Genomic DNA, 15,310 nt, shown 5'->3' with positions numbered 1-15,310 from the left:
CTTATGTATGTAATGTAGGCTGGGCTGTTTCCAGAGGAGGACCGGGGCCGTACAGCTCGCTGTAGCCGCGGTAGGCTACTTCCGTTCCGCAGAGGGCGACAGGCACCAGCCTAGACTGTGGCGGAGCTCCAGACACAATAGACGGGGTAAGTTTTTATTAGCGAGCGAAATAGATCATTTAACACCGATATTTTACCGAGTGGTCAAAGCACACGAAGCGGTCCACCGCCTTCGTGTGCTTATTTGTGAAGTCGAAGCTCAATTTCTCGGCTTAAAAGAAATAAACAACACGGTCGTGGGGTTAATAGTTGGTTGCATGGAAAACGGGCTCCGGCTATGTGCTGGAACGGAGTTGTTCCTGGCTTGCTGTCTGACGCGTTTTTAATGTTTTCGTTGTTTCACATTTGGCCTTGAAACCACGCATTTGTAAGCTCTGTTTTAACATAAATAAGTTATTCACGTTATGTTGAATAACCAAGACAACTGACGTGTACATTTTGTACCACGGTTACCAGGTTGTCGGTTCACTTGTAAAGGGGATGCCTAGCAAGCAGCTCTCCCCACGCCGTTCCAAGAAGTAGTCTCACCCCCCAGAAGTCGTAGGGCCTGCGCGTGCGTTGCCAGTTGGAGTTAAGTGGGTGGTGGGAAGGGTCACCGTTTGCAGGTAGCACGAGCTGTGTTTATGGGCTGGGGTGGGGGGGTCACCGTCAACGTCTACATTCATATGAATTGAATGACTCTATAGTGAGTTGACTGGTGTGAAAGGGTTAATTTGAATGCGTGCGCGTGCGAACTGTGCACTTCGCTATAGCTAACGTTAGTTAACGGCTAACGGCAGTTAGTTAACGTTAGTTAACGGCTAACGGCAGTCACGTTCACCGTCACGGGAACGTTGGCTAACGTTAAATACGTTGTGAAAAACAGAAGTGCACGAGCTAACAGCTTTGTCTGCCCCCCCTCCTACCAGTTGAACAGATGATTATAATTGACCTGTTAATATATAAATCATCACGTTAAGTACGTCATAATCATCTCCATTAAAACAGTCATAAGAATAAAGAAGTTAAAGTACAGAGAAGTTTGTCAGTATTTCTTCTGTATAATCTGCTATATAACAAGCAAATTACTATAAATCGTGAGTAAAAAATACACATTTAATGTTGACGCAGTTACTAATAATCATCCTCGTGAAAACACTTTAATCTGAGTGTGTTATCACCAGAACAGGGTAGTTTAAATACCAGAGTACAGAGAAGTGTGTATGTGTACTCGCTGCTGTAACAGATAAACCATCAGTTAAACATACCGATGAATGTTTATAAATAGTGAAAGTAGTTTGTGTGTTATGAAACCTATCAGCGGACATATTGGCGTCTGCTTTGGATGAAAATCATTCTGAAACTGCTGCACCTTCTTGTAAACGTATTACCTTACTGTGTTGTTTGTGTTGTTGTTGTTTTTGTTTGTTCCCCGCCGCTCCCTCAGGTTCCAGCTCATCTCCAAATCCAAACCGGTATGTCGGATGAGGATTCCCGTGCCAGCACCAGCTCGTCTTCATCGCCGCCTTCCTCCAGCCAAACCAGACAGAGGGACGTACTTTGCAAAAAGAAACGGGAGAGCAAAGCCAGCATGAGCAAGACCTCCAAGCTGCTTTCCACCAGCGCCAAAAGGTACAAATATACAAACCCCAGATTGTATAGGAATGAATCAGTTATATTCTATATGCATTAGTTGTTTCCTCCTAATAGTTCACTTTAATGCCACTTCAAACACTAATACCAACAACTATAATGTCATTTAGATGAGTCTCGCAAATGTGACACCGTATTAAGGTAGCAGCCCAAAAAAAAGTACATTTCAGAAGAACAAGCAGCGTTTTCTAGTACCGCCATCACTGTTCAGCTGTTGTATAAGAAGAGGAACACATGCTTATTACTCCCCAGACAGTAGCTTCAACTGACCACTAATGTCCACAGTCACAAGATTAAATCTCCTCTGAAGAAACAAACAAAACCCTCTCACACTTTATATTACAGCCATGTTTGCAAGGGTTACTTTAAAAATGTAATCCGATACCCATCTTGATTAAATTGTTACCTTTTGTGTCGCCTCAATACCAGATATACTAAAAATGTCACCAATATTTTGTATGTAAAGCAGAAAGAGAACATCAGAGTGAAGTGTGAGTTCTGCCTCCCAGCTGTGAACATATTGACTCTGATCATTGAACACCGTAGTGTTGCAGAATTTAACCGTATCAATTAAAGCTACATGCAGATGTTCCCGGTTTATCCTCCGTTGTGTTTGCTTGACCAGAACCAAATTTTATATAATGATATATATATATATATCACAAACCGATACAATACATCAGGTTTGAGTTAGTAACATTTCCTGATGACGCTCTGAAGATCAAAGATGGAGGATAAGTTTCACTCCTTAGTTTGTCTCGTGGTTGAAGAAAGTGATGTTTTACCAGCGACTGATATTTAATATTCTTATTTCTTGTGTGCAGGATTCAGAAAGAGCTGGCTGACATTACTCTGGACCCTCCGCCGAACTGCAGGTGTGTTTCATTCTCTGTTGTGTTTCCGGTGTCGTACTCGTTGTGAACACACTGATCCCACTATCTGAAACCTCTTGTAGTAATACCTCAACTCAGACACAAAGTACCCATGTGACTCACAGTGTTCTATTCTTAATGACTGTAACTACACATTCTCAACTGTGTGTAATCATGTTATTACAATTTGACACCAGCAGTGAATGTGGATCCACCACTGATTCCTCATCTGTTCAGTGAGGACACTATGAAGTATATTGAGTACTTGTACTCTTATACTGGCAGGTGTTTAAAAACGGCAGTATTTCCTTTTTAATTCATTAAGAACTAATCTGGCAGTAGAGCTCAACTGATACTGGTTTGAGGCTGATCTAACTGGTACGTTGGGCCGGTTGGAACGTTTCCAAACCGGTTTGATAATAAGCCGCACACACTGGACTAATATACCAAACTCTACCACTAGATGTCGCTGTTTACTCAGCAGCTGCTCCCGTCTGTTAATCACGCCGTCGTTGATCTTTACTAATGTAATATAAGATGGAGTTAGTCTGCTACTCTTTAATTTGACAGAAGGTGTCATAATGACAAATGCCAGTTTGCATAAAATCAACTCGGTTTAAGTGATGTTCCTAAAACCAAATCTATTTTTAGACCTGGGAACATTTTCATATTCGCGATCCTCAAACTAGGGCCTAAGAATATAATCAGTTTTTGTTTTTTTTTCACAGCAATTTTCATACGTCACTTTGTGTTCTTAAAGATTGTGATGAACATTTTTCTTTATTTTCTGGCATTTTAAAGGCAAATTCAGTCTAGTTCCAGCTCTAAATTGATATGATATCAGCATGAGGACGTGGATGTGACATTCAGCGGCTCGGTTTACTTCAGTGTTGTGATTTGAAAGATTATGCTTTTAAAACCAGATGCTCTGGGTTCAAGCTGCCATCGCAGCCGTCCTCCTCCCTCCATCAAACCACCAAAGCCCTCCGTGCTCCAGAGAGCCTGACCTCTGACCTCTCTGTGAAAGGACAGAGGAATCTCTTCCATCGTGGCTCAGTAGATCAAACGAGCCTCCTCAGGCCACAGACCGTCCCTTAAACGAACCCCGTCTGGAGATTTGTTGCTCACTGACTTCAGACTTCTCCTCATGTATGAAACAGTAATGTAGTAAAGCGTAGCTGGAGATTTGATTCTCTCTACCGGCCACATTAGAGGCAGCCGGCCTTCATTTGAAAGTGTTCGCTGCAGGGAAGCACACGACATGTGTAAATGTTTAACTTTACCACATAACACGTTTCTTAAATGTGCGTTTGAGTAATGGAAAAGTGCAGCAATCTGAGGGAGGACTTAATTATTAAAAACTTGATGAATCACAAAATTTGCGTCCAGTTCTTGCAAGACGGGAAACAATAGAAACGTTTACGTGTATCCTAGTAAGCTTTCCATCTTAAATATATTCTCTGTCTGTATCATGACGACAACGCGATGATGCTCTTGGTTAAATTAACGGCTTAAATTGTGGCTTACGGACGGATGACTGCAGCTGGAGGTTCACACTGAAGGACTCCAGCCATCGCAGGTTTTAGCATTCTGCCATTTTAAGTAAGTTCATAATAAATAACCTAATTACAACAGTGAAGTGTGACAGCTTACACCAGGCCAGCACACTCTCAGTTAAATGTGTTTAAAAGAGGACCTCGTGCTATGTGATAACTTAAATGTTCATAATATGAAAACACACTCAAGCTTAACTTGTTATTGAAGGAGAAGGTAGCACGTCTGCATGTTGGTGATATCAATTTAACAAAGTCAATAATTCTTTATTTCTGGCTCGTATCATGGAGTTGGAGCTTGTTTATTGTACAGATTTAAATCAACAGAGACCGAACGAGTTGAGACAAAAATGGCAAAAATCTCATTATCTCCCAGAACATAAAGTCACATTCTCAGATCTCTGGTTTGTTCTTCTAACCAGCAGTCCAAAGCCCAAAGTTATCCAGTTCTCAATGATATGAAACAGAGACAACGGCACACAGTCAGGAAAAGAGTGGTCCGTCAAACCACCGATCATTTCAGCTCCATATTGAATGAATCCCTCTCGTTAAATGAAAACTCTTCCTCTGGGTTACTGTCCCTTTAAGGGACTTTTTATCTGAGGTTGTATTCTAATGAGTTTTGCTGCTGCCGCTCTGGAAAACTCTTGAAGCTCAAGCTGTTTGACTGTTGAAAGTCTTTTGATTTATGGAAAAAGGCTTTTTCCAACTGTATCTGATGTCGTTAAACCAACATGTATCTTATAAATGAATTGCCCCTGTATCCAATTCCTGCATGACTTAATGGATTATCATTAAACGCAGATGAGAGACGACGGGTGTTTGGACAGAATGTGCTCACATCATTAAAATCAACCACTCTGAAGTCTTTCATGTGGTGAAAGTTTTCATTCGTCACATTAGCTGTTATATCTTTTAACATGAGTCCAGACTGTGCTGCCTGGATTGATTTTCTCTGTCGTAGTTGGCACTGAAACTCAGCGTGAATGTTGCATCAGAGCTCAACATCTGTCTCCCCCCCCCCCAGCAGTTTTGGATCGATACCACTGTGTCTTGTACTCGTGACCCCGAGGGGTTCCAGACCACATGTTCTGCATGTAAGAGGGATAAAAGCCACGGCTGCTTTGAGCAGAAATCAATACAGATTACAGATCACGAGGCATCGACACGTCACCGGGGATTTGCTTTGAACTGAGGCGTCTTCTGAGTGATGCACGGGGGGGAAACGAAACTTTTGAAGGGGGAGAAACGACCATCTTTGTGACCGCTAATCTGTGAAAGTCACTGTGCAGAAAGCTATCGGTGCATTTTTTAGGTCCTTATGTGACCCAATGCATTTGTTCTCTTTGCCTTCATCCATCAAAGGCAAGTACAAGATATCCAACGATGCTTAAGGGAACATTTCATACGGTATATCTACTCCTGCGCAATGAATTGGGTTGAATTTGCCTCTTTAATGCCACATGCAGCAGCTCCTGAATGAAAAGTGTCCTTTATAGTCTGTATAGAGACAGAAAATACAACGCCCACGTACTCCACTGCTGCCAGTGAGCTTTAGCTGTGCAGCGATTCATCAGGTTTGTACACACGGTACATGAATGAGTATGTGACTTTCATACTGTAGTACACACTGCAGCGATTACTCCACTGATGTAGAGCCAGTTAGCAGTATAATAAGCATATATATTAATATATCCTCGGTGTGTGGGTGTCTTTTCCTCTGACGTTATTTATTTATTATCATGCTGTGTTTACTGAGAGATTTATTTTGTAATGTTTTGGTCTTGTAAGTGAAAGTGTTGTTTTTGTTTCTGCCTCCAGCGCCGGCCCCAAAGGAGACAACATCTATGAGTGGAGGTCCACCATCCTGGGACCCCCGGGCTCCGTGTACGAGGGGGGCGTCTTCTTCCTGGACATCGCCTTCACCCCCGACTACCCCTTCAAACCCCCCAAGGTACTGATGTTAGTCCTACGTGTCTGGTACACTCATGCAGACTGTGAACAAAGATTAACGCAGTGCACGGATAGCAGTTCTAAAACGAGACAGATTGATATAAAACCTGCTTTTTACAGCTGCACTTTTTACAGCTGCACTTCACCCAGAGATTCATATTCAAAAGAAAATGTAAACTTTATAACGAAGAAATCCTTTAACCTGACGTCAGTAAACGACACAAAGCTGACTGACTTCCTGACTCGTTATACTCTATAGGACTCATTATACTCTATATGACTGTTCTATATGAAAGTTAAGTTCTGACGTGGGGGAGTTCCCTCTGAAGTCAAAGATGTTTTTTTTGATATTTAACAGGAGTTAAGTGTAGTGGTTTTTTTAGTGGAGTATTTTAAACCACAGATTTGTTGATTTGTTTTTGTTTTAATGGGAATAAAGAAACATGTCGCCCAGTTCCACAGTGTAGCTCAATGACGTGTTTTTAATAATGTTTTAAACCACAGTGGAGCTCCATAGCACAGAGGAGTAACAACAGGAGAAATATAGAAATAAAACACCAAGTTATTTTTAGCTGCATTAAGCCTCCTGCACTTAAGTGTTGGCTATCGATTTAGCTTTTGTCTGACGTGTTGGAGCGTAAACAAAGTGCTGACTGTCTTCTACTCGAGGCACATCTCATCCTGAAGCATTCTATGGGAAACCTGCTCTCTGTAGTGTAAACACACATTTACATTCTGATTTCTTTTGGAAGTTTAATAATAAGAGCTTTGTTTTCTTTTCCAGCTCAGTGCTGGTTAGTCTGTGTACTTTACTCCCCTGTAGACGTGCAATGAGTAGAGGGATAGTGGTTCATTTGTTAAGCAACAAATATGGTCGTTATGATGGCAACAAAAATCCCAATCTCAATGGTAAACAAAACAGTTTTGTTTGTGTTACCAAGGCTCATTTCCAGTGGGATACAACACATATTAAACATATCACAAATAGTGATATTAGCCTAAAAAACAGGAGAGTTAAGAACATGTTATGGAGATATTAAAAACAAAGCAGCACCGTCTCTGCTGTTAGTTTTAAACTAAAGCAAACTGTTATTAAAATATGTTTCTCAGCTCTGTATTGTTGACAGAATACATATTTGGTCGTGTGTGTGTGTGTGTGTGTGTGTGTGTGTGTGTAGTTTTGTTTGCTGTGTAAACATCAGCAGGAAACAACCCGTTTGAAGTTAGGAAGCTGAAGGTGAACCTAAGATTTAAAGCTACCCATAGATGCCGCTTCTGTCTGAGAATCAAAGCTGCTACATGTGCTGCAGCTCTACACCGACAGGCAAACACAATGCATTTCTAAAACAATGTTGTTTTCAGTGATTCATCAGAACATTTACAGTAAATAAATCAATGAGAAGTTCTCTTTGTAATATTTCTGTGAAAGCAGAAAGTCTTTCCTGTTAACAGTACCTCCTTTCAGCCACCAGAGGGCTTTCATGCGCTGCAGATGAAGATAAATGTTGGGTGAAGCCCTGACTGCAGGTTTCATACACAGTTTAGACTTAGAACATTAGATTATTATAATGTAAGTATGTGATGACATTTAGGTTCTCAGTATTAACTAACTATTTTGAGTTAATACCATTTGATGTGGTGCTAAATTTAACCGTTTTTAACCGCTCAAGAATTGATAAAAGACCTTGAGGAAAAATCCATGCACTGACTTGGTATCAAAAACTTTTTTACATTTTGAGATTTCTGCAAGAATGGTATTTTGTGGTGATTGGACGACGAGCACTTTTGTTCTGGAAACTGCCAAGAAACCCCGTTATTGTATACATTCGTAAATACATTCTTCTGAGATGTTTTCTCACCCTGACTGTGAACGGCATCCTGTCTGTGCGTCCTCAGGTAACCTTCCGTACGAGGATCTATCACTGCAACATCAACAGTCAGGGGGTGATCTGTCTGGACATCCTGAAGGACAACTGGAGCCCCGCGCTCACCATCTCCAAGGTGCTGCTGTCCATCTGCTCCCTGCTCACAGACTGTAACCCAGGTGAGACTCTGCAGCGAGTCCGTGAAGGCTCGGGTAGTTAGAGATCACACTGAAGTGTCCTGAGGGGGACTTCACAAGCTCACAGTTATATTTTAAATGTTCAGCACGCTGCAACAAGCAGCTTAAATAACAGTTTCCTAATGGCAGCCATGCACTGAAGGGAAGCTTTTTGTCTCGCCGGCATTGTTCAAATCTCACGTTTTCCGCTCTACTTCTCTCTAATGTGTCCGCTTGGAGAGACGGGAGGGAGGGAAAGTGAATCATACCGGTCAGGCTCAGGAGCCTTCTCACAATGTGATTCAAAATCACTTTTCAAGCTCATTAAATGCGGCCTGAACAGCTTTTCCATGGGTTTCACTAAACAACAGGAACCTGACACTCGTGTGTGTAAATGTAGTCGGTGCTGCCACCTTGACAGGAAACCCGCCGTCATCTGGACATCCTATCCAACGACTACGACTCGAGAGAGAGTGAAAGCAGAGAGGGATGTTTTGCATTCTACCCGCCGCTTGGGGCCAAAAACAGAAGTTAATTTTGTACCGCAGAAGATTCAATGACACACGACGTCCAACTGCTGCTGAAGATTGTGACACGACAGATAATATATAATGTACACAAAAAACGACTTTCCAATCCCTAGAAGGTATTCTTAGTAGATCTTAAAACGGGTTAGTTGAGGTTGTGGAATCGGGACTAAAATGTTTTAAACACATCTGGAACGAAATCCTCAGATGTTAATCCATCAAAACAAAATGTAAACGACATGAGACATGACTTGTATGAACTCTTCCGTCTGTGTGTTTTGTTAATATAATTTCGTGCAGACAAACTTAACTTGAAACTTATTCTCTCCGTTCAGCCGACCCTCTGGTGGGAAGCATCGCCACCCAGTACACGACGAACAGAGCGGAGCATGACCGGACAGCCAAACAGTGGACGAAGAGATACGCCACATAGACCCACAGAGACGGCGGCGGTGGGGGGGAAGGGGGAGGGGCGTTTGTGTTGGGGGGGGTTATTTCTATCTCAGATTTTTAGTACTTTATTGTCTGGTATATTTTTTGCTTCCTGATTAAGTTATCTCCACAAATATGGTAATAAAGGAACACAATGGAAAGGAAGTGTCGTCGGCCTCCTTTCTTCTTCTACATTGTTATTTAAACGTTGGATTCTACCTGCAAACCTGCTGCACATCAGTAATCACTTCCTGTAACGAGCGTCCTCGTCTCTCTGATGCCCGGCTGGTTGAAGAACTTCATAAAAACATTAAAGTCAGAGTTTGCTTCAAATATCTGCCAAATAATTATAACTGGTGCAGTTAGAAATAATAATGATGCTGCCAACACTACTATGTCTTATCACACACTAAGTTACTCTTTCACAAGTTAAAAGCTTCAATATTATTTAATTATTTTACAGTTTGCCATTAATTCAGACAACAGAATTTCACTCAAAGTAATAATCCTGAAGATGTGTTATATTGAGTCACTGAATGATGTAACACGCTGGTGATCGAGCCTTGATGGCTCATTGATGAAATCGTGGCATCTGTGTCGACATTCCCGGGACTCCCGACACTTTGGATCTCCGGGAAGTAAGAAAAACGATTCACCGCCAGAGAGAACTAAACCGATATCTTCAAGATTATAAACTTAAACATCAAATGATTCTCACAATGCTACTCCAGTAAATACTAAATGATTTCTCTACACTAGCGTCACTGCATTTTCCTCATTTATCACTTTATTTTTGTCTTGTCTTGCAAAACACACCAACTAACTCAGCATCATAACTGGTAACCAGTTAACAACCAGCACCAGCTCTCCACTCCAGTGTTTGTTCTTCTATCTTAAGCTCGACATAATCCTCCTGATGTCTTTGTGACCTCCTTTTCACTCGGTGTTAGTTAATGCGTTGGATTTGCTGAATGAACGCCTGAATGACTTTTAATGTCACAGTGATGTTTTCCACATCATGTAGGTCAGGAGAGGCCAAGAAAAGCTGTGTTATGTTCCTTCTGTTGGCAAATGTCAGACTCCACTTCAGCTCTGAAACATTTGATTTTCACATCGCTGTAAAGCAAGAATACAAAGTGTTCCCTGTCAGTAACACTTTGCTTTACGTATGTATACCTTCACAGTACAAAACAATGGCTTCACTGTCTTCCAAAACATTTCATATCCTGTCACCTGCTGTCTGAAATATTGATATCATAATAATACAGAGATGCTAATATTGTGTAAATACTCCAGCTCCCTTTAAATACTTTTTTAAAATACAGTTTTGGTTACAGACTCTTATCTTCACCTCTCTACACTCATATTATGTAATTAATTTGCAAAAAGAGAGACAAAAACGCACAAGAAGCAAAGTTAAAGATGAGTTTGACTGATTGTTTTACCACGATAATCGCATAGTTCAAATTGTTTGGTTAGTCTGCCTACAGACAGTTTAAATGGCGTAATATTTGTTCAATGAAATGGTTTTTCTTTGTCTGTAAATGTTTAACAGATATGAACATACCTACGTATTCTCCGAATATTTTAGTTGAACGTGAACTACTCACTCAGTGTCTGCTAATTTGAGAGAGTGAGTAGTTCAAGTATATGTCGGTGTTTTCGTCTACATATCTGTTGAAGTCTTGAATCTCAACCAAGAAGAAATGTTACAAATAATCTTTAAAACTATTTGCCTACTATTGGATTATCTGCTTTTCTGTCTGTCCTTTACCTCAGAAACTCAGTGATACATCTCAGAAACGTGATGTTCGATAATAAGTATATTTTTCTTATTGTGAAGAACCCCAGTCAGTTTACTCCTCTGAGCCGCTGAGCTTCATTTCAGTCCAATTATTGTCCATTAAAAACACATCAATGAGCCACGCTAGTGCACTGTAGTGACAGGTTCCTTCAATACGAGGAACCCAGGTAATGTAATTAGTTCTAAGTCAATAGTCAGAAATACACCAGTTTGAGTAAGAAAAAACTACAGTGACAGATTATTAAGAAAAAACTACAGTGACAGATTAATAGGAAAAAACTACAGTGACAGATTATTTAAAAAAAAACTACAGTGACAGATTAATAGGAAAAAACTACAGTGACAGATTAATAAGAAAAAACTACAGTGACAGATTAATAAGAAAAAACTACAGTGACAGATTATTAAGAAAAAACTACAGTGACAGATTAATAGGAAAAAACTACAGTGACAGATTAATAAGAAAAAACTACAGTGACAGATTATTAAGAAAAAACTACAGTGACAGATTAATAGGAAAAAACTACAGTGACAGATTAATAAGAAAAAACTACAGTGACAGATTATTAAGAAAAAACTACAGTGACAGATTAATAAGAAAAAACTACAGTGACAGATTATTAAGAAAAAACTACAGTGACAGATTATTAAGAAAAAACTACAGTGACAGATTAATAGGAAAAAACTACAGTGACAGATTAATAAGAAAAAACTACAGTGACAGATTATTAAGAAAAAACTACAGTGACAGATTATTAAGAAAAAACTACAGTGACAGATTAATAAGAAAAAACTACAGTGACAGATTATTAAGAAAAAACTACAGTGACAGATTAATAGGAAAAAACTACAGTGACAGATTATTAAGAAAAAACTACAGTGACAGATTATTAAGAAAAAACTACAGTGACAGATTATTAAGAAAAAACTACAGTGACAGATTAATAAAAAAAAACTACAGTGACAGATTAATTAGCCTGTTTTAAAAATGACACTGAGCAGCTTTACGCCTTCCCTGGGAATGTGTGAGGCCGAGAGCAACAGACAGGAAAGTATTGAGTCAGTAAAAATATAAATTATTCATTTAGGTGTTCTATGTCATTTAATTTTCTTTTAGTTAACCAGCTAAACCTGTCCTTCAGGAGAGACCTGACCAAGAGGGCGGCGTAAAAACGTTATAACCAGTACGACCAGACACATGACATCATGAGTAAAGTTTGATTTTCCCGCAGTGAGTTTGCTTAAATAAGGTAATAGAAGACCATTTTCCAAAACAAGAAAGAATACAACTGCTGCTCAGCATCTGGCATGTTTTTGATGCGTTTGAATATTAAATATTTTTAAAAACGGTTTCAACGTTCAGTTCTTTAAATACTTCGGATGATTAAAAGATTGAGATGACCTGCCAAGTGAAAACCATTCCCCAGAAGTCTGAACTCGGGCCAGATGGCTGAATGTGGTAAATAAATACTCCCTCGCTCTGCACAAGTGTTAGAAGTGCACGTGTTTGTTAAACTGACTCAGGGATTTTTGACTCCCTCACTTCTTTTAATAATCTTCTTCTGAAAGAGTCTTTTCCAGGAACTCGACATTCTTTTCTTTTCTCCAAAACAGAAAGTGGCCAAAGTTAACAGTTCACTCATTTTAGAAACACAGCTGGTTTTGCACACATGCAGTAACAAATCGTAAACGTGAAATTACTCTGGTCAGCAAGTGCAAATGTTAATCATTCACATCCGTCATTCAATGACTCAAGACCGATTACACTGGGAATATCGAGGCATTCAACTTTAAATCAACACGTTGTCACGTGGGCTAATGGTAGCAACGAAACTACTCACATTCTGGGGAAAAAGTCCCTCAAGTGAATCTAAAACATGAAGTGTATCTTTCATTTATTTATTATTTAAGGAACAACACAAACATTGAACACAAACTTAAATCACAAAGAGTGCTGGGCGGGCGGATGACGGGGTTATTGCCCCTTTTCTGTTTTCTCACTAACAACTGAACCCGCTTCCTAATTTGTACAAAAGCCAAAAGTTTTGCACTTATATAACAGCCCTGAGAGTAGAATGACGCATGCTAGCATTTAAGATCACGCTATTACACGTCATTATAACAAAGGTGGCTAAACGTCAGGAACATTTTGTGCTGCCAAGAATATTAAAGCAGATCAGCCAGAGTACAATTCCTGTGGTTAGTTTGGCGTTGATAGAACATTTTGTACGCTGTGGTTTCTAATTGATCCAGTACAGAGATCGCATTGGAAGGTCATGTTTGTGTAAATTTGAAGTATTTCAGAGCAGAACTAGGATCACAGTGAAGAATAAATTTCAGTCTGCAAAAACTTGGTTTCAAAATAATGTGGTTACGGTTTAATTTAGTCACAATTTGACAACACAATGCCGTGTGGGTGGAGGCCAACGGATTCGTTTAGTAGGAAGGGTTCGATCAAATCCCTTCCCTCGACTAACTACTCTGTGATGACACTCTGATGTTTCACTATGACTTGAAGTTCTGTTGAAACATATTTCACTTTGACACCTGTACGTCGTTTCACCTGCAGTCATCAACTCTTTTGAATTCCTGGGGGAGTTTGGGGACTTCCGTGTGAAGCCAAAAAATCACGAAACATAATTTCACTTTCACTTCTTAGAAGTCAGCCTAACGACTGCGTGTACGAAGGGGCCCTTTTCGTACAGTGGTGGGAGGAGACACTCGTGTCAGTCTGGGACATCTATTTCCAAGTATTCAATTTAATTAAGATATTACTTGAGCTTGTGTGGTTGTAAAGGAAAAATAAACATGTGGCAAGCCACATCTAAATCAACCAATATGACACAAAACATACTTAACTTAAACTTAAAGCTACTACGAGGAACTTTTGGCGGTCCCTGTGGACAAAAGCTGCAGTGTTTTTCCGTACAATCCGACAATAAGAACGCATTAATAAGTATAACTATATAGAAACAGACAATCTTCTTGCTATTGGTCTTGTTTACCTATGTAGGTCATATAGAGCCATCCCTATTACATTGAGTCTGATTGATAACCAGGTAAAAGTTCATTATAGTAACTTTAAGTACAACAGGCTGCTTGAGTAAATGTACTTAGTTACTTTCCACAACTGCTTGAGATGACTGTAAATTGCTCTATTGTAAAGTTTAATTCAGTTATTGTCCCATGTCTCTCGATATACTGGTGTAATGGGATGACTCCCTTTCCCACTCCCACCTAATTCCTTTATGTACACACTTACCTGGCTGACTGCACCTGTTTCAGTTACCCAATGCGATCCTCATTGCTATTACTTGGCAGCTGACAGCGGCCTATATATATCTGTGAGCTGTCACTTGGTTACAACAACAATTTGCTACAAAAGAAAAACATGACAAACAAAGCCAGATGTATTTCCTGCAACCGGAGCAGTTTGGGTGATGGAATAGCCTCAGGTCCGAGCTAGGTTAGCTTAGCTTCCGTCTCAGCTCGCCTCTCTTTCTGCTCCGCTTTCAGTGGCGTTTGGTCCGGCGGGTCTATGTGAGGTCCGCTCCCAACGAGTTAATCCAAACCCCACGCTTCCTTCTCCTGTTCTGATGTGTTTAAATACACAAAAGACAGACGTGGGACTCTGTGGAACATAAAGTGAATATAGATATGTTTTTAAATGATGCTTTGATATGTCAACAGAGGCTGCCTCTCTGATGTTTTGGGGTTAGCTGTTGTGTATTCCTGTAAACGTGGAGAACATTTAATTTGAATGGCTGTTGACAGTATTTTCAGATTTAATGAGTGATAGAAAGACATATCCAAAATCACCTCCTTAAAACCAAAGTGTCAACAAACCTTTATCCAAAATCCAGATTTCTGCTCTGGAAATATATGCCAATGATCCATTAATTGATACCAGACTGCCTCATTTCATTTTATATTAAAACATAATTGTCTTCATGTTGGTAGGCTAATCAACTGAGGAAGTCATGACGATATATATTTGTGACACGTGTTTATCCCTTCTTCCACCATTATACTGTGGAAGGGAATGTACTTTTTATGTTTTACTCTGCAACATTTAACATTTATAACACAGAATCACGCTCCACGTGCTTCTTTGCTCGTGTACCGCTGCAGCTTGTTACTGACAGAAACAACCAAAAAAACAAAAAGTGCCCTGGTCGTCCACGGACAGCGTGACTGTACTCTGCTGCTCCGGTTCAGCGCTGTTCACGTTGTGCTCTGCAACGTGACCTGCCGTGTTACCATTCCTCTCTCCGCACAATCCACGAGGCGCTCTGGCTCCGCCCCCCTCCGGTGTCCTGAAAGTGTGTCACTGGGTTAAAGTGGCTCGAGACGCAAAGGGCGGATGGCGAGGGGGCGTGTCCGACAAAATAGGTCACATGGGCAAGCCCACGATTGAGAACATTTAGTTCTCCTGAC

The 15,310-nt window shown here is 40.3% G+C and overlaps 1 protein-coding gene across 1 annotated transcript; it reads left to right on the top strand.

Annotated features, from left to right (window-relative positions):
- On the top strand, positions 1–9,234 carry LOC142938014 (ubiquitin-conjugating enzyme E2 E1-like). The gene is made up of 6 exons (XM_076081198.1): positions 1–146; positions 1,486–1,670; positions 2,516–2,566; positions 5,938–6,070; positions 7,966–8,113; positions 8,973–9,234. The coding sequence occupies exons 2-6, from the start codon at positions 1,516–1,518 to the stop codon at positions 9,068–9,070; spliced, it is 585 nt and encodes a 194-aa protein (XP_075937313.1). The 5' UTR covers positions 1–146; positions 1,486–1,515; the 3' UTR covers positions 9,071–9,234.
- Positions 9,235–15,310: the final 6,076 nt, after the last annotated feature.

The sequence above is a fragment of the Anarhichas minor genome, unplaced genomic scaffold (assembly GCF_050575085.1).
Source record: "Anarhichas minor isolate MPS153535 unplaced genomic scaffold, ASM5057508v1 ptg000079l, whole genome shotgun sequence".
NCBI lineage: Eukaryota > Metazoa > Chordata > Actinopteri > Perciformes > Anarhichadidae > Anarhichas > Anarhichas minor.
Note: the sequence above shows the minus strand (reverse complement) of the source record. Positions and strands in the feature narration are given on the sequence as shown.